The sequence below is a fragment of the Pongo abelii genome, chromosome 1 (genome assembly GCF_028885655.2).
Source record: "Pongo abelii isolate AG06213 chromosome 1, NHGRI_mPonAbe1-v2.0_pri, whole genome shotgun sequence".
Classification (NCBI taxonomy): Eukaryota; Metazoa; Chordata; class Mammalia; order Primates; family Hominidae; genus Pongo; species Pongo abelii.
Genome location: NC_071985.2, coordinates 14794680 through 14817529, shown reverse-complemented (window position 1 = coordinate 14817529; position 22850 = coordinate 14794680). Strand labels below are relative to the sequence as shown.

General features: G+C 41.8%; 1 protein-coding gene across 8 annotated transcripts in view; it reads right to left on the bottom strand.

The window, feature by feature from the left end:
* Window positions 1-21136, bottom strand: part of TARBP1 (TAR (HIV-1) RNA binding protein 1) — a 93957-nt gene extending 72821 nt beyond the window's left edge. For all 8 annotated transcript variants that reach the window (XR_010140180.1, XR_008527787.1, XR_008527788.1 and 5 more), the window contains exons 1-8: window positions 19955-21136; window positions 14486-14583; window positions 12961-13030; window positions 9270-9418; window positions 7429-7481; window positions 5494-5591; window positions 1926-2061; window positions 887-983 (exon numbers count right to left, since the gene is read on the bottom strand). Coding sequence is in view for 5 of the 8 variants with exons in the window: in XM_054561258.2 (XP_054417233.1) it covers window positions 887-983; window positions 1926-2061; window positions 5494-5591; window positions 7429-7481; window positions 9270-9418; window positions 12961-13030; window positions 14486-14583; window positions 19955-20885 (1632 nt within the window). In the remaining 3 variants the exon portion in view is untranslated. The remainder of the gene's footprint in view (window positions 1-886; window positions 984-1925; window positions 2062-5493; window positions 5592-7428; window positions 7482-9269; window positions 9419-12960; window positions 13031-14485; window positions 14584-19954) is intronic.
* Window positions 21137-22850: the final 1714 nt, after the last annotated feature.

Below are 22850 nucleotides of genomic sequence, written 5' to 3'. Positions count from 1 at the left end.
CGCCATCGCACTCTAGTCTGGGAGACAAGAGCAAAACTCTGTCTCAAAAAAAAAAAAAAAAAAAGTGATTATTTTCAATGACATACAAATGACCCCCTAAGAAAACCACCTAGGTCTTTCATTCCCTTAAGGTTGTGCATCTTGAATTAAGATACCTTGCTCTATCTAGGCCAGGCATTGGCAAAAACTACTCACGGCCTGTTTTGTAAATAGCTTTTTTGGAACATAGCCAATGCCTGTTTATTTAGTTCAGAAGTTGCAACACAGATCATGAAGCCAGCTGCAAAGCTTAAAAAATGTTTGCTACCTGGCACTGCACAGAAACAGTTTGCTGACCCCTGTAGTAAGCAATATTTACTGAGGCTTTGTAAAAAGCACAGAATACACACCATATATATTACTTGAATGTCGATACAGGCGAAGATGAGGGGAAATGTATAGAGGGAACGAGGCATAAGCTCCAAGAGTCCTCTCCCAGTGGGCCACCCAGGACACGCTTAGCTCCCCCAGCAACAAGTGGTGACAGGACAGTGAAAGTCTGTCTACCAGGGAAGCTCAATAGAGACTCAGTGCCTCGGGCTTTTCCTGGGACCTGCTCATGCAGGCACCTTTTGCCTCATACATACTGAAATTCCAGACTCCCAGAAAGAAAGCAGGTTTTCAGCATAAACCACACTGAACAAACACTTTAGATACAATAAGCCACTCTTAGCAGTTAGGATAGTGTAAATCCTCCCAAAATCCAAGGTCCCAGTGCCAGCCAAGGACCAACCTTACAAGCAGGCCTTTCTAATGGTAGTATCATAGGTCTGCTATGTTAACTCATTTCTGTACATCCACTCACTAAGAAAGACTTGTAAATGGAAGTAACAAAAGAGAAACTTACCACATCTAGCAAATTCATAGCTGTTTGAAGAAGGTAGCATTGGGCTGCCCCTCTCAGGAGAATCTGATGTGTGATCATAGTGCAATGAATAACATCCCTGACATCGAAACACAAAAAATGCAGTTCCGTATTCCCAAAGACAATTCTGATAATTTGTGATTATCAACACAAATTAAGTTGATTTATAACAATTACACTTTCTAATGCAGAAAGTCTGCAGAATTTCAAAGCTGTTATTTCCCATTATGGCCTCTATTAGAGCTCAATTTTACTATAAAACAAGTCTCTTTTAAAAATAAGACTATAGGCCGGGCACAGTGGCTCACACCTGTAATCCCAGCATCTTGAGAGATTGAGGCGGACAGGTCACCTGAGGTCAGGAGTTTGAGACCAGCCTGGCCAACATGGTGAAATCTTGTCTCTACTGAAAATACAAAAAGTAGTCGGGAGTAATGGCGCACACCTGTAATCCCAGCTACTTAGGAGGCTAAGACACGAGAATCGCTTGAATCCAGAAGGCAGAGGTTGCAGTGAGCCGAGATCGCACCACTGCACTCCAGCCTGGGTGACAGAGCGAGACTCCAGCTCAAAAAAAAAAAAAAACCATAAATGAAGATGCTTTTAAAAAAGCTTATATTTACTGAAATACTTTTTCTTTTTTTCATCTCCTCAAAATTCCTTTTTACCAATATTTTTTAAATACTTTCTATTAAATATTATTGTTTGATATTTTATCTTTAGCTTTCTACTTATGAATGTAATTTAAAAAAAAACTTACTGGCCTTATTTAAAGAGGTCAAAATTCAACAGCACATACTTCAGTACACATTTAAACTAGTAATTTGTAAAACAAAATAAGTTCAACTATATGAATAATACATTTTTTAATTTTTTTCTTATGTAAAATTAAGAGCCCAAACATCCCAATGACAATATTAACTATATCCATTTACTGTAGACTAAAGCAGAGGAGAAAATATATATATTGATGGAAAGTCATGGCAAATAACCATACAAGTACACATACAGAGTAAATTACCTGAGAGCAAGAAGCCCATCTATACCCAGGGCCTTATATCTTGGGACATTTGCCAAAGCCTTAGATAGAAACAAAATGGGAACAGCACACCAATGCCTACTTGTCATCTTCCGAATAAACTTCAATAGGAAGCTACCTGAAAGAAAAAGTTTTAAATTATCACTGTTGCCAATAAGCACATGAAAAGAAGCTCAACACCATTAGATATTAGGGAAATACAAGTCAAAACCACAGTGAGGCTCCACTTCCCACACACTTGGATGGCTATAATCTAAAGGACAGACAATACTCAGAGTTGGGGAGGATGTGGAGAACCCAGAACCCTCACACAATGCTGGTGGGAATGTAAAACGGTGCAGCCGCTGTGGAAAACAGTATGGCAGTTCCTCCAAAACTTAAACAGAAGGACCACATGATCCGGCAATTCTACTTCTAGGTATCTATCCAAGAGAACTGAAGATGTGTTCATACAGAAACTTGTACATGAACATTCATAACAGCATTACTCAAATAGTTAAAAGTGAAAATAATCCAAATATCTACCAATGAATGAATGAACAAAATGTGAAATATCTATACAGTGAAATACTATTCAGCCACAAAAAGGAATGAAATGCTGATACATGCCACAACACGGATAAACCTTGAAAACACTATGCTAGTGAAAGAAGCCAGACACAAAAAGCCACGTATCGTATGATTCCACTGACATGAAATGTTGAGAATATGCAAATCTATAGAGACAAAGAGGATCAGTGGCTGCCAGGAGCTACGGGTAGAAGAGAATGAGAAGCGACTATTAACACGCCTGGGGTTTCTTTTTGAGGGTGATCAAAATATTCAGGAATTAGACAGTGGTAATAGCTGTACAACTTTGTGAATACACTAAACACCACTAAATCAAATGGTTTAAACGGGTGAATTCTATCTCAATAAAGGTGTTGTAAAAGTTAATCTAATTTCACTCCTATTTTAGTAAGATAAGTATTCTACTATACTATAGGGATTCTGATACCCATGAAGCTATATTTTTTTAAAAGGTTATTTTTTTCTTTTTGAGACAGAGTCTCACTCTGTTGCCCAGGCTGAAGTGCAGTGGCTTGATCTTGGCTTACTACTACAACCTCCGCCTCCTGGGTTCAAGCGATTCTCCTGCCTCAGCCTCCTGAGTAGCTGGGATTATAGGTATGTGCCACCACGCCCGGCTAATTTTTGTATTTTTAGTAGAGACGGGGTTTGGCCACGTTGGCGGGCTGGTCTCAAACTCCCGACCTCAGGTGATCTGCCCGCCTCAGCCTCCCAAAGTGCTGAGATTACAGGCGTCAGCCACCACACCTGGCCGGTAAAAGATAAAATTGTTTATGATTAGAAGCCATTCTTCTATTTGAGATGTGAAGGAAAAACAGGATAGGAAGTATTGGGAAGTATTGATGGTTAGTGGCCTCTAGTATCTGCAAACAGTAACATCTTTCTCCTAGGCTGTTTCTTGACTACCTTGGATTTAATTACGATCATTTATATTTCTATTTTGAGATACAAAGGGATAGTGCTTCATTCTGTCCTCTCTGCTAATGTGTGATTTGTCAAGGACCCTCAGCTCATGCAGTTAGTGAAAATGTCTGTTTTCTCACATAGTTGTAGAATGACTTTCAAGAAATCCTCAGAAGCTCCTAAAAGGATATTATGCGGATTTTGTATCTTTCGAAATACCTAGCACAAAAGACATTCAGAATACACAGAAGACATTCACTGAAAACTGGTGACTGAAAAATGACTAAATAACTGAATGAATGTTTTAATTGCTCTTTTTGAACTCCCTGGCCTCAATTTTTCTTTCTTCCATTTGCACTAACTAAATTCGGTAAATCCCATCTTTTGCCTAACACTTCACTCATGACACTAGGAAGATGGCAATGGCCAAGTTTCTATTTCACATTGACTCAACATATTTACCAAGCATCCGTGATATGCCTGGTCTTGGACCACAAACACCTGGCTCTCAAATTCTAGGAAGCCCTGACTGACATCACCTCACTCACGTGTGCTACTGACATGTAAGGCAGCAATGTGGCTGACAAATTCATCCCCATATGGCTGCAGCCCAGATGCTTAATTAAACTCCTGAAATCTACCAAACTAAAGAATGACTCTAGGCTGTGTATGGTGGCTCACGCCTGTAATCCCAGCATTTTGGGAGGCCGAGGTGGGCAGATCACGAGGTCAAAAGATCGAGACCATACTGGCCAACACGGTGAAACCCTGTCTCCACTAAGAATACAAAAATTAGCTGGGCGTGGTGGTGCATGCCTGTAGTCCCAGCTACTTGGGAGGCTGAGGCAGGAGAATCACTTGAACCCAGGAGGCGGAGGCTGCAGTGAGCTGAGATCGCACCACTGCACTCCAGCCTGACGACAGAGCAAGACTCCATCTCAAAAAAAAAAAAAAAAGAATGACTCTAACAGTTATCTTCCCCATCTTCCCCATTAACTCATTTTTTCAAAGAAAAAGTAATCAAAACAATCAATTTTCTATAAATTTAAAGTCATGATATATAGACCATATTTTCCCTTTTTTCTGACGTTTGAATAGACATTACCATTGGCCATCTTGTCATCCTATTTGCCAGATTAAATACAAAAGAAAAAAATACGTATTTCATACCTAGGCTCACTTTATAAATCACAAATGTGGGAGTAACACAAGGACTCACAAAGCAGAGTAGGTCCTGCTGCTGCTCAGCAAACAAAAATCACAGTGCTTTTGTGCTGTGCTTTCCACCTACCTCATTAGAATGAACAATACATCTCCAACCTGAAGATGGGGGATGGTTCTAGGACAAGGTCTTACCTGAAACAAGTGTTTTTTTTTTTTTTGAGACAGTCTTGCTCTGTCACCCAGGCTAGAGTACACTGGCACAATCTCGGCTAACTGCAACCACCGCCTCCTGGGTTCAAGTGATTCTCCTGCTTCAGCCTCCCAAGTAGCTGGGACTACAGGTACACACCATCATGCCCGGATAATTTTTGTATTTTTAGTGAAGACAGAGTTTCACTGTGCTGGCCAGGTTGGTCTCGAACTCCTGACCTCAGGTGATCTGCCTGCCTCGGCCTCCCAAAGTGCTGGGATTCCAGGTGGGAGCCATTGCACCTGGCTTATTTTTTCTTTCTTATCTTTCTAAGTTAATATCTATAAAGGGACAACTTGCCACAATGAGTATTCTGTTTACAACTTTTTCCTAAAACCAGGTTCCCTATTTCTTGAATATATTTTACCAATTCTTGAAACTGAATAGTAGACAATTAGAAACGATGGCTAAATTGCAGCACACCTTCTAAAATTACCTCCATGCTACTCATGCCAATACTGGTAATATGTCATACACAATGACTAAAGCATGTACTCAAAAAAGATACTGTATAATTCTGAGAAAATATGCATATCCTGGAAAAGGAAACCATTTTGAAAATATTTATTATAATAGTTGATGGTGTTTATAACCAATTTGCTAAAAAAAAAAAGAAACTGTAAGCTAAAGCATTTTTAAAAAAAACCCTTTACTGACACATACTCTTTATTTCTTCTGGAAGAAGAGAAATATAAGTGACTAAAAACTTCTGTAATTTCAGTCCCAATGGAGAACAGCTTCCTATCGGCTGGCCTGGGGACCTACAAACAGAGAGTGGGGAAAACAAATATTTAACATTTATTTACAAGTGATTACACTAAAACTAGCCTAAATGGACAATGGCCCAAAAGTCTTTCAATAATAAAACAATCACACAGTCTTATTTTTCTGAACCTGCATTTCATTTTTCAGTAAAATTCTGAGAATCTTTCTGATTACAGAAACATCAGGACCTTGTAGGAAAATGGACATGAGTTAATAACCTACTTTACTAAGGATTTCCTTTTTGTGACTTTCCCTTCCACATATATGAATCTTGCTAAATAGTATCATAAAAAATAAGAGCCTGAAATGATAATTTTAAATTATATTTTATTGTTCCCAACACGTAATCCAATAACTTTAAATCTTTAGGTCTAAAACAAAAGAAGTAACATTCATAGCAAAGACATATATTAGTAATAAATTACTTTTGCAAGAGCATTTAATTGTTAACATCTACTAAAGTCACATTTTTTCTGCTACATGTTTCTTCCAGGAACATTATCTGCTAATTGAACACATTAGAGTGCTAGAAAACTGAAGGCATTTCATAATAAATGTGTTTGTCAACTCTTAGAAAACACCAAGATCTTTTCATTGGTTTTACTGCTCTCCAGCTGTCTAATTGCTTCAGAAAACTATTCAATAGTAATGAGTTATTTGAAAACCAAAAATAATTGGCAAATCAAGTGTTGCTATGCTCTGTCAATATTATTAAACAGGACTAAATATTAATATAACGTGGCACAGACTAATTAAAAATGTTTCAAGAAATTGGCTGGTGGGGGGAGGTAGTTCTGTTTAGAGGGCATACTGAACAGCAAGACAGAACTATAAATTTAGTTAATATTAGAAAGATAACACAATTTCAAGAGCAGGGGAAATTTTTGAAGATAGAATTCAAGAGTCATAAATGATGCTCAAAAAAATGAGGCTAAGGTACAATCCTGACAAACTTCTCACTGTCAACCTTTTCAAAACATAACTATGGCCTATAAGTAGAGACAGGATGAATAACAGCAGCCACTGCCAGATACGGAAAGGAAAAGGTTAGAATGAACCTTGCAGTACTGAACTAAAACTGGACGTCCTCGTGTGAATTCATGGTTCTTAATATGGATGGATGGGTGAACGGATGGATGGATGGATGGATGGATGGATGGATGGATGGATGGATGGATTGGATGGATGGATGGATGGCGGACAGACAGGCACTCAGATATAAATGAGTAAGTCTGGTCAGTAGACAAAGCTAAGAAAGATGCACACACAGGGAGAGGCAACGATCAAGCAAATGCAGTAAAACTTTAACACTCAGGGAATATGGGTGAAAGAGAAATGAGAATTCTTTGGATTATTCTCAAGACTTTTCTGTAAATGTAAAACTAAGTTAAAAGAAAAAGGAAAATAAGTTTAAAATGTCGGTTAGTCAAAATCATTACAACTTCTCAAGACTTTTCTCTAAGTGTAAAACTAAGTTAAAAGAAAAAGGAAAATAAGTTTAAAGTGTTGGTTAGTCAAAGTCATTACAACTTCCAAGAGAGCAGGAAGCAGCAGTAGGGAGAAGAAAGTGTGCTGTAGAAGACATAGTTTCCAACAGCCCAAGAATAGAGGAGCTCAAGGCAGAAAAAGGAAACAAGAAAAAACAAAGGAGAAACACTTGATGCAAATCAGAATGCAAGAAGAATAACAAATAGAAAAAGGACCACATGATAAGAAAAACTCGACTGTCTATTCAGCAACATACTGTATGTGCCAAATGCATGAAGCAATCTGGTCATGTCTCCTAACATGAAATGTATGTATCAAATACATCATAACATAATGTCTCTTTACCTGCTATACAGAGAGCTCTCTGAAAGTGCATCCATTAATGGTCCAATAATAAACTAAAAAAAAAAAAAAAAGACATGTAATTGAAACTTAGTTGTAAATGCAATTTTGAAGTCAGCTTCCCTGATTGAACATCCTACACAGGCTTACAGAAGACCTGCTATAAGAAAGCTGATCTCTTATGCTGCAGGCTAAATTTAGTGCTGGTCCTGGAGGGGAAGCTTAATTCTACCAGAAAAACAAAGTAAGTACAGAATTTTCCCACCTGAATAAAATTTATGCCATGCTAAAAAGAGAGTTCATGTGTTGGGTCAAGAAAGAAGGAAGGAAGCCAAAGAAGAAACATATGCTAGAAAATAAAGGTAATGACAGGAAAACCAAAAAGATACTCAAGAGAAAATTTAAGCCCCTATGCCTAGAGGATAAAGAGGAAAAAATTATACTCAAAAATTACTATTAGATACTGGTCAGAAAAGCAAGCTTACATGAAGTGCAGAAATAATAGAATGTACAAACATGATGCCTATCAATATACCATAGCATATATTAAAATAATTAGAAAAAACTGACTTAAGCTGGTGCAGTGGCTCACACCTGTAATCCCAGCACTTTGGGAGGCTGAGGTGGGCAGATCCCTTGAGGCCAGGATTTTGAGACCAGCCTGGCCAACATGGCAAAACCCTGTCTCTACTAAAATTACAAAACTGAGCCAGGCATGGTGGCGTGCACCTGTAGTCCCAGCTACTTGGGAGGCTGAGGCATAAGAATCCCTTAAATCTGGGAGGCAGAGGCTGCAGTGAGCCGAGATCACGACACTGCACTCCAGCCTGGGCAACAGAATGAGACTCTGCCTCAAAAAAAAAAAAAAATATATATCACTATCTGAGAAATAAATTCAAACATTCTTTTTAAAAAAAAAAAGAAGAAGCCGGGCACAGTGGTTCACGCCTGTAATCCCAGCACTTTGGGAGGCCAAGGCAGGTGGATCACTTGAGGCCAGGAGTTCGAGACCAGCCTAGCCAACATGGTGGAACTCCATCTCCACTAAAAATACAAAAATTAGCCAGGTGTGGTGGCACCCACCTGTAATCCCAGCTACTCAGGAGGCTGAGGCAGGGGGATCCCTTGAACCTGAGAAGCGGAGGTTGCAGTGAGCCAAGATCACACCACTGCACTCCAGTCTGGGTGACAGGCATGAGACGCCATCTCAAAAAAAAAAACAGCTATTGCAAGAAAAAGAAGAAAAAAATTGACTTAGGTTACCTCTAAATCAGAGGTAGATTACTCTACCTAAGGAAGTCATCATGGGACTCACATGGCACCATAAAACTTAAAATCACAGCTATAACTCCCACTGTCTCTGCCTCACGTAGTTCCTGACAAATGGAAGTATAGATTCTAATAAATATTGCTTAGAAGGCAATCTCTATTTCAATATAGTAGACAACAGCAATTCATTGAGTCAGAACTGGGGCAGTAGCATCACTAAACAAATAACAGTCATCAGTGGCTCAGAACAGTGAGAACAGCATCATCTGATAGCTTCTATACCAGTTTTCATATAGTGAAAACTTGACTTATGCTTACGATTCTTGATTTAATGCTGTTCTGAATATCGATAATATACAACTACTTTTTCACAATGGTAATAATACAGGCAGTTCTACCGTTTGGCTTGTTGAGAAACAACATAAGCTTTTTCCAAATAGGAAAGCTGGGTTTAGAGAAATGTGATTTGTTGGATGCAAATCTACAAAATGTTACTTGCTGATACAGAATCCTAGTGTATTTTTACCTCTCACCTTTCAACAACGGAAGCAAGGAAGGGGATAGGGTGTCATTACCTCAGAAAATTCTGGTGAAAATGGAAGAATCTTTGTTTCATACAGCTCCAAAAAATGGATAACACCTTCTTTGGTCAGGATTTTGTTTTCACTTTCAAACATTCTTTTATAAATACACATATGCCAGGATGAGTGAAAGAGCCAACATCCTGTGGAAACAAACATCTAATGTTGACATCTGATTCTGTCTTCATTTCACCATCAAGACTACATACTCATAAATAATGTACAAACAAACACAATAACTTCATTATAACACTACAAAAAAGTTTTTGTTACTGTTTTTTGAGAGACAGGTTCTCACTATGTCACCCAGACTGCAGTGCAGTTGCAAAATTCTAGCTCACTGCAGCTTCAAACTCCAGGACTCAAGCGATCCTCCTGCCTCAGCTTCCTGAGTAGTTTCCTAGTAGGACTACAGGTATGCAAACCACGCCCAGACAATTTTTAAAATATTTTTTAGAAACATGGTCTCAGAATGTTGCCCAGGTTGGTCTCAAACTCCTGAGTTCAAGTGATCCTCCATCCTCGGCCTGCCAAAGCACTGGGATTACAGGTATGAGCCACCGCACCCAGACTGTTTTTAGTCACATCCGAGTATGTTTACCAAAATAATTTTGGTATTCAGTATTCCGTATTCAGGCAGCTTAATTTTGAAAGACTGTAAATGGGCCAGGCATGGTGGCTCATGCCTGTAATCCAAGCACTTTGGGAGGCCGAGCCAGATGGATCACATGAGGCCAGGAGTTTGAGACCAGCCTGGCCAACATGGCAAAACTCCATCTCTACTAAAAACACAGAAATCAGCCAGGCGTGGTGGTGCATGCCTGTAAGCCCAGCTACTGGTGGGGGAGGGGCTGAGACATGAGAATCACTTGAACCCTTGAACTTGGGAGGCAGAGGTTAGAGTGAGCCCAGACCCCGCCACTGCACTCCTGCCTGGGCAACAGAGTGAGATTCTGTCTTGAAAAAATAAGAAAGACTGTAAACGAATGCTGTAACTGCTACAGTGTACAAAAATTAAATGTTACCCCATGCATGCAGGTTGGAACTTCAGATTTGGAATAGTTTCAACCAATTCTTCTCTTATCCCACTTCAATCCATTTTTCACACAGAAATATGAAATTGTCAAGCCTCTGCTTAAAATCCTTCAACATCTCCTCATTGTTCTTAAAATAAAGTCCAAACAAGGCATGAACTGACCTTGACTGCCACTCCAACCTCATCCCCCACTCCACACACCAACTCTGCTGCAGCCCTGCTGGTCCTTCTGTTCTGCCTCCTACAGCTGCTCCCATCTCAGGGCTTGTGTCCCAGGTGGTGCCTCCTCAGCCTGGACTCAGCTTAGATGTCATCGTAAGACAGGCCTTCCCTGACTACCCCATTCACCCTTGAGTCCATTTCATCAGTCCCTTGTCTGTTCCCCTCATATATCTTACGATCAAAACTATTTTTTCATGGAAAACACAAAAGTCAGTTGAAAAATACCACATCTCTCTCACCATTTTACCCCCAATAATTACTAGGTTGGTGCAAAAGTCGTTGCAGTTTTTGCCATTACAAAAAAAAAAAAAAAAAAAAGACAAAAACCGCAATGACTTTCGCACCAACCTGATAGCATGTACTGGACACTAAGTAAATATTTATTCAGTAAATATATAAATGAGTGAGCAAATCAAAAACATGGAATAAATAAATATCTTAGAGATATTTTTCTAACTCTTTTGAAATATCTTTTAATTCTATTAGAGAAAAATACTCAGCATTTTTAACTCATGACATTCTATAAATAAATTAATCCATTATTTGTAATTTATACCAAGATGCTTGTTCAACTCTTTGGCAATGGTAATTTTTCAAAATCAGTCACTGCTATTTGATTTGGTTTCTCAAGAGCTGTGGGCAAAATGTGGTAATAAGAGCATCATTTTAATGGTAAATGCATAAGTGAAGTCACAACAAGATTCAATTAAATTCTAGCCCCAGGTGCAACTGTAGATGCTTATGGTCTGTGAAAAATCCCAGTGTATCAGAAAACAACTACAGCAATCAGCTGAATAAAGCTCAATTCCTAAGGGGTCAAACTATTAAATTCTAATTATCTAGAGTAGGCACTAAAAACCATTTACCTAGGTTAATTCTCATGTGTAAACACAATAATGTGGCATTTCATCATTCCTATGAACACAGGCCAAAACACTATTGGGCTGCATTTAGCTATTTCATTAATCTAAACTTAATTTTATAAAATACATTTAGGAAGCTCCAGCTTCATTGTGTATCTCCTAAAAAGCTCTCATAATATAGTGACCAAGGGCTTATAAACATATTTAAAATTATATTCCGGAATTTTCTCTTCCTAAGAAGTACAAGATACAGAACAATAACTGAAAACTTAAGAAACACTGGAAAAGATATACTAAGTGAATAAGAATGGAAACCAGTTAAAAAGATATATTCACACCAAAGAGTGATTATTGGCCAGGCACGGTGGCTCACGCCTGTAATCCCAGCACTTTGGGAGGCTGAGGCAGGTGGATCACCTGAGGTTAGGAGTTTGAGACCAGCCTGGCCAACACGGCAAAACCCCGTCTCTACTAAAAATACAAAAATTAGCCAGGTGTGGTGGCACATGCCTGTAATCTCAGCTGCTTGGGAGGCTGAGGCAAAAAAATTGCTTGAACCCGGGAGGCAGAGGTTGCAGTGAGCCGAGATCATCCCACTGCACTCCAGCCTGGGCAACAGATTGCAAGACTCCACATCTCAAAAACAAAATAAAAAGAGCAATTATTAAAACCACAGACTATGTCATCATTGAAACCGTATCGATGAGTCCTTATCTTTTAAAGAAATGTGCTGAAATATTCACAGATAAAATGATAGGCTATCTAGGGATGTGCTTCAAAACCATTTAGTGAGAAGGGAACAGGGAAGGCTACATAGGATACACTAAGCAAGGCTGGCAGTGAGAGGATCATTATTAAAGAGGGTGGTAAGTGCGTCACACATGCTCTTCTCATTCTATAAATGTCTGAAATTTTCCATCATCAACGGTTTAAAAAATTAACCATATCTCTTAATTGTAGAAAATTCTGTGGCTATTTTAAATTGTGTTCTTTTTTTTTTTTTTTTTTTTTTGAGACGAAGTCTTGCTCTGTCACCAGGCTGGAGTGCAGCGGCGTGACCTCGGCTCACTGCAACCTCCGCCTCCTGGATTCGAGCGATTCTCCTGCCTCAGCCTCTCGAGTAGCTGGGACTACAGGCATGCACCACCATGCCCGGCTAATTTTTGTATTTTTAGTAGAGACGGAGTTTCACTATGTTGGCCAGGCTGGTCTTGAACTCCTGACCTCAGGTGATCCGCCCACCTCTGCCTCCCAAACTGCTGAGATTACAGGCATGAGCCACACACCTGGCCCAAAATTGTGCTCTTAAAGACGATTTAAGGATATGAGTAGATGGATATAGTTATTATGCTAAGTGAGATAAACATGAACAACATGATCCAGAAGGTGTGCATCTGGAATGGTAACAGCTGTTATCTCTTGGTGGCAGAATTACAAGATGATTATATTTTCTTCTGTACGCTTTTATAGTTTTTCAAAATTCTCTACAATGAACAGGAATTAGTTACAAAATCGGGGGAAAACCATAAATGTTATTAAAAAATCAAATAAAAGTAATTATTACCGTTTTCCTCTGACACCGCATATTCAAACAGATTGTTTACCTTTGGTAAAACTGGCTTTATAACATGTATCTAAAAATAAGAGCAAAAAAATCATACGAAATGAAAATGCATCTTGAAAATTGTCAGGCAATTTTCATCTCTTTATTTAACAGTAGCTCTTCCGTTTCTATAAAACATATGTAGAAAGAGCCTGATTTATCCAGTTTTTCAAACAATAGTATGATTCAGGTATGTAAGACTGAGTATGGCAAAGCTAATGAACATAACCACATTATAGCTACATTAAAGTCTACCATTTATATAGTGATTATCATAAATCATGTCATAGAATCCTCAACTGTCCTGGGAGGCAGGTAGGACTGCCAATACTAAGATATTACAAACAGAAAAAAAAACACTGAAATGTTTTCTCTAGTCACTCAAGTTGTTCATGGCTGCACACGCTTAGAAGGGCCAATTCGGAGTTCTATGTTCTTAATACCATGTAGCCAAAGTTGCTGACACGTTTGCTTGAGTTTAATTTACGTATCCTTCAAAATATGGATAAATTTGCGTTTCTAAATAACTAATGGGGGTTTTATGGATCTACTGATTAAAGAAAACCATAAAAGTTAATTTGAATTTAGAAATGCTTTTTCTTTACTCCTCATCCTTGCATCTATACACATTTAGCACATGTAAGTAATTATTTATTTCAAGTCCACAAACAAGGTTTGGTGCACATTTGGATTGACACCTCACAATGACTCCACAGATGGCTGGCACCTCTGTGGTCCCCAACCTGCAGAATGGAAACCATGGTTCTCAAAGTGTAGTTCCCAGAACAGCAGCATACATATTACCTGGGAACTTGTAAAAAACTCAAAGTCCTGGCCGGGTGCGGTGGCTCACGCCTGTAATCCCAGCGCTTTGGGAGGCCAAGGCGGGTGGATTACTTGAGGTCAGGAGTTCAAGACCAGCCTGGCCAACATGGTGGAACCCCATCTCTACTAAAAACACAAAAATTAGCCAGTGTCGTGGCTGTAGTCCCAGCTACTTGGGAGGCTGAGGCAGGAGAATCACTTGAACCCAGGAGGCGGATGTTGCAGTGAGCTGAGATCATGCCGCTGAACCCCAGCCTGGGCGAGAGAGCAAGACTCTGTCTCAAAAAAAAAAAAAAAAAAACCTCAAAAGTCCCAGTCCCCACCCCGACCTACTGAACCAGAAAGTCTGAGGACAGGGCATGGCAATTTATACTTTATAATAAGCCATTTGGGTGATACTGATACTGATAAACGTTAAAGTTTTAGAATGGCAAGGGAAGATCAAATTTTTGAATAATTTAAGTCAACTGAAAGTATTCTTTAACTTCCTGAAACAACTTACACTCTTAAGTTGCATTTATGCCAGAAAACAAAGTATACTTGGATTCTATCATCACCAGCTATATCTGAGTTAGTCTTTTTGTATTGCTTTTAATGAGTGTTTTTAAAAAAGAAAAATTGTTATCTACTGTAGGATTTGCTAAAATAGAAAAACACTTACCTGATTTCCTTCTAAAGTCTCCATAATTAAAATATAATTTTCCCAAAACTTTAGAAGCTCATCTTTTTTCTTCTCAGACCACCAAAACAGACTTGGGCCTGATATGGTTTAAAAAAGAAAATTAGTTCTTCCTTTTGCAAATTTCATAAGTTTCTCAACGACAGCAGTTCTTAAAATAATGCCACTATTACCAAATGGATTCTCTAATAATGGAGGTGCCCCGTATCAGAGCCTGGATAGGGGGCTTGGGAATCTCAGAGGGAGATAATTTTTTTACACTAAGATTACTGTTTTGGAGTTCTGGGTAAAAATGGCAGATTTGCACATATAAACTCTACTTTCTCTCCCTAAGAATCTCACTATAACAGTAAAGGATTTTTCAAGGGCAAAACCCCAAAAGAATGGAGAACATAGGGGGCAGACAACAGCAATAAAATACAGAATCTGAAAATCAGATGAAAACCAAGTTGACTCAAGTCATGAGAATTTTAAGTTGACAAAGGGAAAGCCAGGAAACAATTTGATTTATGCTGCAAAATCCCCCGGAACCAAAGGAAGTGGCTGCAAAAGTTACTCTGGTAAGTGGAGTGAAAAGTGAGGCTAAACCAAAGAGGATGTGTTCAGTGTTTAAGAAACAGTCACATCCCCAGGCCCCTTTCCTATGTCCTGAACAGGAAAAAGACTAGAATTGCTTTTCTGGAGAAGGTAAAATAGTGGGTCTCTGAATGCCAGGACACAGCAGACATTAGTCCTACTGACAAAGGGGATTCAGCGAACATGTGTGCACCCTGGGTGCTGAGACTCCTCTCTACCTGCCCCCTCAGGTCCCAGAATGCTGGCCAGGCCCTCACTATGCATCAGACAACTGGAAGATGTACTCTACAGAATCTGGCCAGCCCAGGAGGAAAGATCTGAAAATATATCAAAGATTCCCTAATGAAATGGCTTGGCCAAATCACCTTATGGTGAAGTTCAGTCAACAGCACCACTCATGGGCTTAGAGCTTTAAACCCAATTTTGATTTCTTATCCTTAAACATAAATAGAGATGTAAGAATCATCAGACAGCTGGGGAAACTTCTACACTAAAGATCAAGATCAAAACAAATGGAGTGGGAAGAGGAAATTGGAGAAAACAAAATTACACAGGGAGAAGAAAACTTTTAAAAGAGCTTTCAGTAATATCTTAAGAAGACAGTAGTATTATAAGAACAGGATATTATTAAAAAGGGGACATTCTGACCAGGCATGGTGGCTCATGCCTGTAATCCCAACACTTTGGGAGGCTGAGGCAGGAGGACTGCTTGAGGCCAGGAGCTTGAGACCAGCCTGGTACAACATAGCAAGACCCTGTCTCTACAAAGAAATTTAAAAAATTATCAGGGCATGGTGGTGCACACCTATCGTACCAGCTTCTCCGGAGGCTGAGATGAGAGGATCACTTGAGCCCAGTATTTTGAAGTTACAGTGAGCTATAATCATGCCACTGCACCCTAGCCTGGGCAAGAGAGAGGATTTGTCTCTAAAACACACACACACACACACACACACACACAAAAGGGGACATTAAAAAAAAAACAAAAAAACTCAATCCAAAATCATAGAAAATCCTTAGGAGAGAAAAGATGCTTTCAAGAAAGTCCAGGAAGTTCAATATCTAAAAAAAGAACAGAAAACAGAAAGGGACGAAATAATCCACAAAATATTCTAGAAAATTTCCCAGAACTGAAGAACATGATTTCCAGATGCACAGGTCCAGGAAGTGCCCAGCACAAGGATGAAAATAGACCCCTATCAAAGCTGTGAAATTTCAGAATGCTAGAGCCACTGATCCTACACACTTCCATAGAGAAAAACAGTTCCTGTATGAATAAACAGGATTCAGAATGGTTTCAGATTTCTCAACAGCAATAATGGAAGCTCTAGCTTCTGGGACAATAGATAGATACCTTTAAAATTTTGCATGGAAATATCTTCCAGGCTCGAATTCTACCCTCAGTTAAACCATCAGTGAAATATGAGGACAAAATAAAAGCATTTAGATATGTATGGTTTCAGCTGCTGATTAGGATATAGAAAACCATAGGAGATCGTTACTGTCATACAAAGAGGAAAGTCTGAAAAGTCTACAAAATCCTAAACTGTTGTGCGGCGGGTGGGGGGAGCATCAGAGCTGAGGTCACAATGCAACCAGGTGGTCTGAATTCTAAAAGGAAGGAAGCTGTTCCAAGAATGGAAAGGCCACTTATCTGTTCTACCTCTGGCACAGGAGCAACACATGGTCACCCAAAAAGCAGTTTTAAAAATGGCATTTTGACAAGTTTTTAAAGACCAAGGTGGGCTAGCCTGACAGCTTGCTGAGGGAGTCCACATCCATTCACCAGCTCTTTTCTTCAAGCCTGCCCCGGTGCTCTCGAGAGACACTGTGGCCAGGGCAGGAGATCTTCAGAGGCGCAGCCACCCAGGGCAGCAGGACTAACTAGAGAGGCCTAGCCATGCCCTGCAGGAGTACAAGATGGTGATCAACGGCCAAAACGTGCCTGCCCCCTGGACCCTTCTCCGACAGGAGGCCAAAGCTGTCTGCCCCTTGTGGAGGGGCAGGAAACCCTCCCACACTCTCACCCTTGTCCCTGCCTTGATACAAGCAAAAGTTGGCTGCCTCTAGGGCAGGGATAGAACCTGCTCCCTTCACCGGCACTGATACTTGGCGAATGCATCTTATGCTGTGGAAGGGGAAGGAAACCCCCTGCTGCCAGATATCCTGCACTGATACAAAGCTGGTCTGCAGGTGCTGGATGAGGACAGGACGCTACACCCAAGACCTACCACAGACACACACGCAGAATGCAGCTGCCACAGGTTAGGGCCATGAAACTAAATGCACCCCTAAGTTGGAGGCAATGATTATTGCCACTGGAGAGGGAGCAGAGATAGCGAAAGAGCAGGAATGCTGATGCTCAGACACATGGGGCCTAATACAAGCCTGCAGTGGAAGAAATGAAAAGCCCCTGCCTCATCTCTTGCACCAGGGAACAAGCATTAGCAGTCTACTCCTGAGGGAGGGATGAAGCCTTGGCTGAAGACCTCCATCGGTGGCACAGGCCTCCCAGGCTGGAGAAAAACCTTTCGAGATTCCAGGCTTCAGCTAAGCAAGTAGCCACAAAATCTGGGAAAAGTTTGTAAAGGGCACTGAAAACAAATACAGCAACCAACGCCAAACCCAGCTCAACTACAAACTAGACTAACTCAACGCCACAAAGTAAGGGTGCCTATCCCTAGGCAGAAATATTTACTTCCATCTCTACTGTTATTATAGTAAGACATTAAAAAAAGTGACTCCATAGCCAAACACTACAACAGAAAACAAAGCCAAACTTAGATGGTCCAGGTATCGAACTTGCAGATAACTATAATTGATATGCTAAAGGATCTTGTGGAAAAGGTAAACAATATGAATAAACAGATGAGCAGATGGGGATTTTCAGGAGAGAAACTCCAAAAGTGTCAAATGGAAATGAGAGAAAAACATGATGGCAGACATAAAGGAGCATTTGATGGAATTATCAGACAAACAAGACCTTAAAAAAATCCTATTTCAGGAAACTGCTAGAGAATGCACTGCACTGACACAAGTGAGTAAAGCAAAAAAGAGAAAGATATGAACTACAGGAAATGAGATTCAACAGAACACCCAGGTGAAGGGAATCCCGGGGTAAGCGTGAGGTCTGTGCACCAGGCACAGGGAGAAACCTGCCACATCTGGGCATGTAAGGGGACTCTGGGAGAAACTTCTTCAGGAAAACCTCTGATGATCTGATTTTGTAGAGGAAAGATTTAGTCAACTGGTTAAAAATTTAAGGAGGAATTCATGGTAAGTATAGAAAGAACCGAACACATTTTAAAATGTCAAAATCATATGAAAAACTTGCAGGAAGAGAAAAATGATCAGTTTCCTACACAGATCACCTGTGAGCAGCATTTACAGTCATAATTTTATAAATGCTGAACACACATTTAACCAACATTTTAACTGTGACAATATATTTTATGATATAACCAAGATATACTATGTCAAGACACAGGGGTAAATCCCAAAATATTCCGTTAAGAGGCCACAGGATTTGCTTTCTGTAACAGAGAAATGGGAGTTGCAGGAAGCATGGAAACACCATTGCTTATCCTTAAAACTGCAAAATAACTGGCCGGGCGCGGTGGCTCACGCCTGTAATCCCAGCGCTTTGGGAGGCCAAGGCGGGCAGATCACCTGAGGTGGGGAGTTTGAGGCCAGCCTGACCAACATGGTGAAACCCCATCTCTACTAAAAATACAAAATTAGTCGGGCGTGGTGGCGCATGCCTGTAATCCCAGCTACTCTGGAGGCTGAGGCAGGAGAACCGCTTGAACCCAGGAAGTGGAGGTTGCGGTGAGCGGAAATTGTGCCATTGCATTCCAGCCTGGGCAGCAAGAGCGAAACGCCATAAAAAAACAAAAAACAAACAAACAAAGAAAAAAACCAACTGCAGAATAACTGACTCATGCAAATAAATGAATGTTTTAACTTTTGATGATTTTTAAAATGTTTTCCAGTGAAAACTCTCAGGGATGATCACACCCATCTGTGGACTGTTCAAATATTTACTATCTAATGTTTTAAAATTACTTGAAAATATAACCTCAAAACTTCAGCCAAACAAAAATCCTTTACCTGTAATACATGGTCAGCTACCGTTGAAAAAGTAGAAATATTCTCTTGAGACAATTTTGAGTCAATCTACTTTGTACTTTGATAGTTTAAACGCAAATTTAACATGACTGAAGTCAAACCAATCAACAGTAACATAACAACTTGAAGGCCTTGCTGTTTCATTACTCTTGCACATAGTAGGGAGCACAGCTCAAAAAGTTAAAAAATAAAATCTGATTCATTCTATTAAATCAATGGCAAAAATACACTCAAAAGGTCGACTTAAGAAACATGTTTAACAAATATTAGTAAATCCTGTTCCTAATTACCAGGGTAAATTTCAAGAGTGTGATAGCCTCTATTGACGCTTAATTCTAACACTCAAGACTCAATTCACTGGTCAGTACAGATAAATAACAAATAATTTTTCTTTCAACTTGATAGATATCAACCGTTTCTATTGGGATGAATCTACCATGATACAGTGCAGATTTTGGTCTGTAAAATCTTGCACGGGCTCCATCATCTTCCTAAACTATTCCACGGGTGCTGTATTCCGCCGGCTCTGGGTCAGAACGTTCCCAACTGCAGTGATTTGTGACTTCAGAGAACACCCACGAGAAGGGGTTCCAAAGGTTTTCAGGCTTTAGGGGAGCAACCCGGAATAACCAAATTCTGCATGGATTGGAGTGACGACCCCGATAAGCTAGTTTTCAGAAGCAGGAAGGCTCCCCTCCGGGGCAGCCAAGTAGGCAGCACTAGGCTGGGGGGCAAAGAGGCAGGTACCGTTTCCTTCCTGGGGCCCGCAGGTGCAGTCGGCCCCCAGCTCCGCCGATACCTCTACCGCCCTCTGCAGCAGGTAGCGCGCTCGCTTGCGCGTCAGGGCGTCCGCCTGGCCCAGCCCCGCCTGCACCGTCCTCCAGAAGCGCCAGCAGCGCCGGGCGTCCGGGCCCGCCTCGCGCGCGCCGCGGGCGCGGTCGCCGCCGGGCTCGGGCAGCAGCTTCTCGGCCAGGGCGCTCAGGACCAACAGCTTCTCCTCTACGCGGCCGGACCCCGGGGACACCCCGGGCGCGGCCAGCCCGCCCCACACGGCCCACAGCGCCGCCCCGCCGCATTGGACCAGCACTGGCAGCAGTCGCCCGGCCACCAGCGCCGCCGCGTCCTCGGCAGGCCCGGCCTCATCCCCGTCCCCGCCCCCGCCCAGCGCCAAGGCGACGGCGGCCCCCGCCACGCGCTCCAGCAGCGGCCCGTCGTCGCGGGGCCGCAAACAGGGCCCGACGGCTGCGAGCACTTCCACGGCAGCCTCGGCGCCAGGAGCGCGCCACCCGGCGAGCAGATCGCGCAGCGCCTCCTCAGCCAGCGCGGCCGCCAGCTGCGGACGCCCGGCCAGGCGGACGCACGAATGCAGGGCCGCGCCCGCCGCCCTCAGCACGCGCCGGCGGTGGCGAGGCTGTAGACTGGGGTCCGGGCCGCCCTCGGGGCGTCGGCGCAGGCTCCGCAGCAGTGGCACGAGGTACCCTGCAGCCACCTCGCGCGCCGCCTCCGGGAGCGCGCCTGCGCCCCCGCTCCCGCGCGCCTCCTCGTCCTCGAGCCGCTGCAGAAGGAAGCGCAGCGTCTCCACGCGCTCCGCGGATGCCTCCCCTTGGCACAGCGCCCCAAGCAGGGCCCGGGGGTCCCGGCTCTGCGAGAGCAGCGCTTCCGCGAGCACCCACTCCATTTGCCGAGCGCCCGCGCCACCGGCCCGGGCTCCCAAAGGAAGGCGCAGGCGTGCGCGATGCGTGCGCACAGGACCGGCCGGCCCCTGCGTGCGCGTGCGCCGACGGAGCCGGGCGCGCGGCCGCAGAGAGGGGGATCCCAGCCCGGCTTGGTCCAGCTCAGCGTCCCTTGGGTCCCTGCCACCAACCCTGCCTAGATAGAACCCACCTGGTCTCCTATTTTTAGGAGAAACGAGGCCCTCGTTAAAGTTAATGTAGTATCTACAGCAGCTTCATCGATTCATGATTGGGGGTTGGTCTGCCCGGGATCCTAAATCAGGCGTGCCTGTGAGCATAAACCAGTTCACAGAAGGTGCACAGCAGAATCACTTTAGGTTATTTTCCAAACGTTGCATGCTGGGCACCATCCACAAAGAGACTGACACAGTAGGTCTGAAATTGGTTCTGGACATCTGCGTTAAAAATAAGTCATGAAAACACAAGAATGATTTAGACGTAAGGCCAGGAGTGAGAAGTGTTACTGGTGGATGGTGTCCAGGTCCAAGAATTGGACAAAACGCACAAACAAAGCAAAGACAGAATGAAGCCACAAAAGCAGAGATTTATTGAAAAAGTACACTCCACAGGGTGGGGGCAGACCCGAGCAAGCCCCTCAAGGGGGGCTGGTTACAGAATTGTCTGGGGTTTAAATACCAATAGAGGTTTCAATTGGTTACTTGGTGTACACACTACGTAAATGAAGAGGATAAAATGAAGTTACAAAGTTATTTACTTGGTGTACTCCCTATGTAAATGAAGAGGATATTTCCTGTCATAGTTGAAGTGTTTCTACCTGATTTGGTTCTCGGGAGTTTTTAGGTTCCCTGCCTCCAGGCCCTATTCTCCTGCCTTAGAGGTACCTATAGCAATGTGCTAGGATTCAGCTAAAACCAAGATGCCCACGCCAGCCCTCACAACCAAGTGCCCAAGATGACTCCAGGATGCACAGCCTCCCACACAATGCATGTGCTCCCATGTGCAAACTCAAAAATAGTCCCTGTGTCTGTCTTTTCTGTATTTCTGACAGCATCCATTGCTAAACAGAGAAACAGAAAACCTCACCTCAGCATGCATGGTGCGGATTTGGTTCCTGGCTCAATTTGAGACAAACTGGATCAGTGACATGGAGTTTTCTTCGCTGCTAAACATAAAGATCTGCCCCTTAGTCAATAGAGAAAACAGGGTCCCAACTTCAAAGAGCTTGACATATAATAACATAATGTATAAGACAAAAATTAGTTATTTAAATTTACAGTTATTTTTATATAAAGTTATCTGACTTTAAGGTTATCTGACATTACACAGGCAAGACTTTTTTCATATTTCAGTCATTCCGTTTTTCATTGACAAAATGCATAAATGGTTCTATTTTAAGCCCTTTTAACATGTGTCAGTAAATATCAATTACCTTCAACATAAAATGGGCAGAAAACTATCATTTCTCTCCACATATATCTAACAAATATAAATGGGCAAATGTCTTGAGCACTTAACAAATGAAGATACACAAATGATAAGCACTTGGAAAAGTGTTCAACATCATTAGTCATCAGAGAAATGCAAATTAAACCCACAATGAGATACCACTTCATACTGATGAGAATGGCTAACATTTAAAAGCTCGAAAACACTAAATGGCAAAGACCAAGGGTATGGAGCAACTGGAATTCTCATACATTACTGGTGGGCATGAAAATGGTACAGTCACTTTAGAAACTGTTTCTCATAAAGTTATAATATAGCTACTTCATGATTCAGCGATTTCACCCCCAGGTAATTACCTAAAATAAATGGAAACATGTTTCAAAAAAAAAAAAAGCTTGCAGAAGAATGTTTTTGACAACATTATTCGTTATAGCCAAAAGCTATAACACCTGGTAGGTGTTAGGTAACAACCTACATGTGCATCAAATAGAAGAATGAATAAA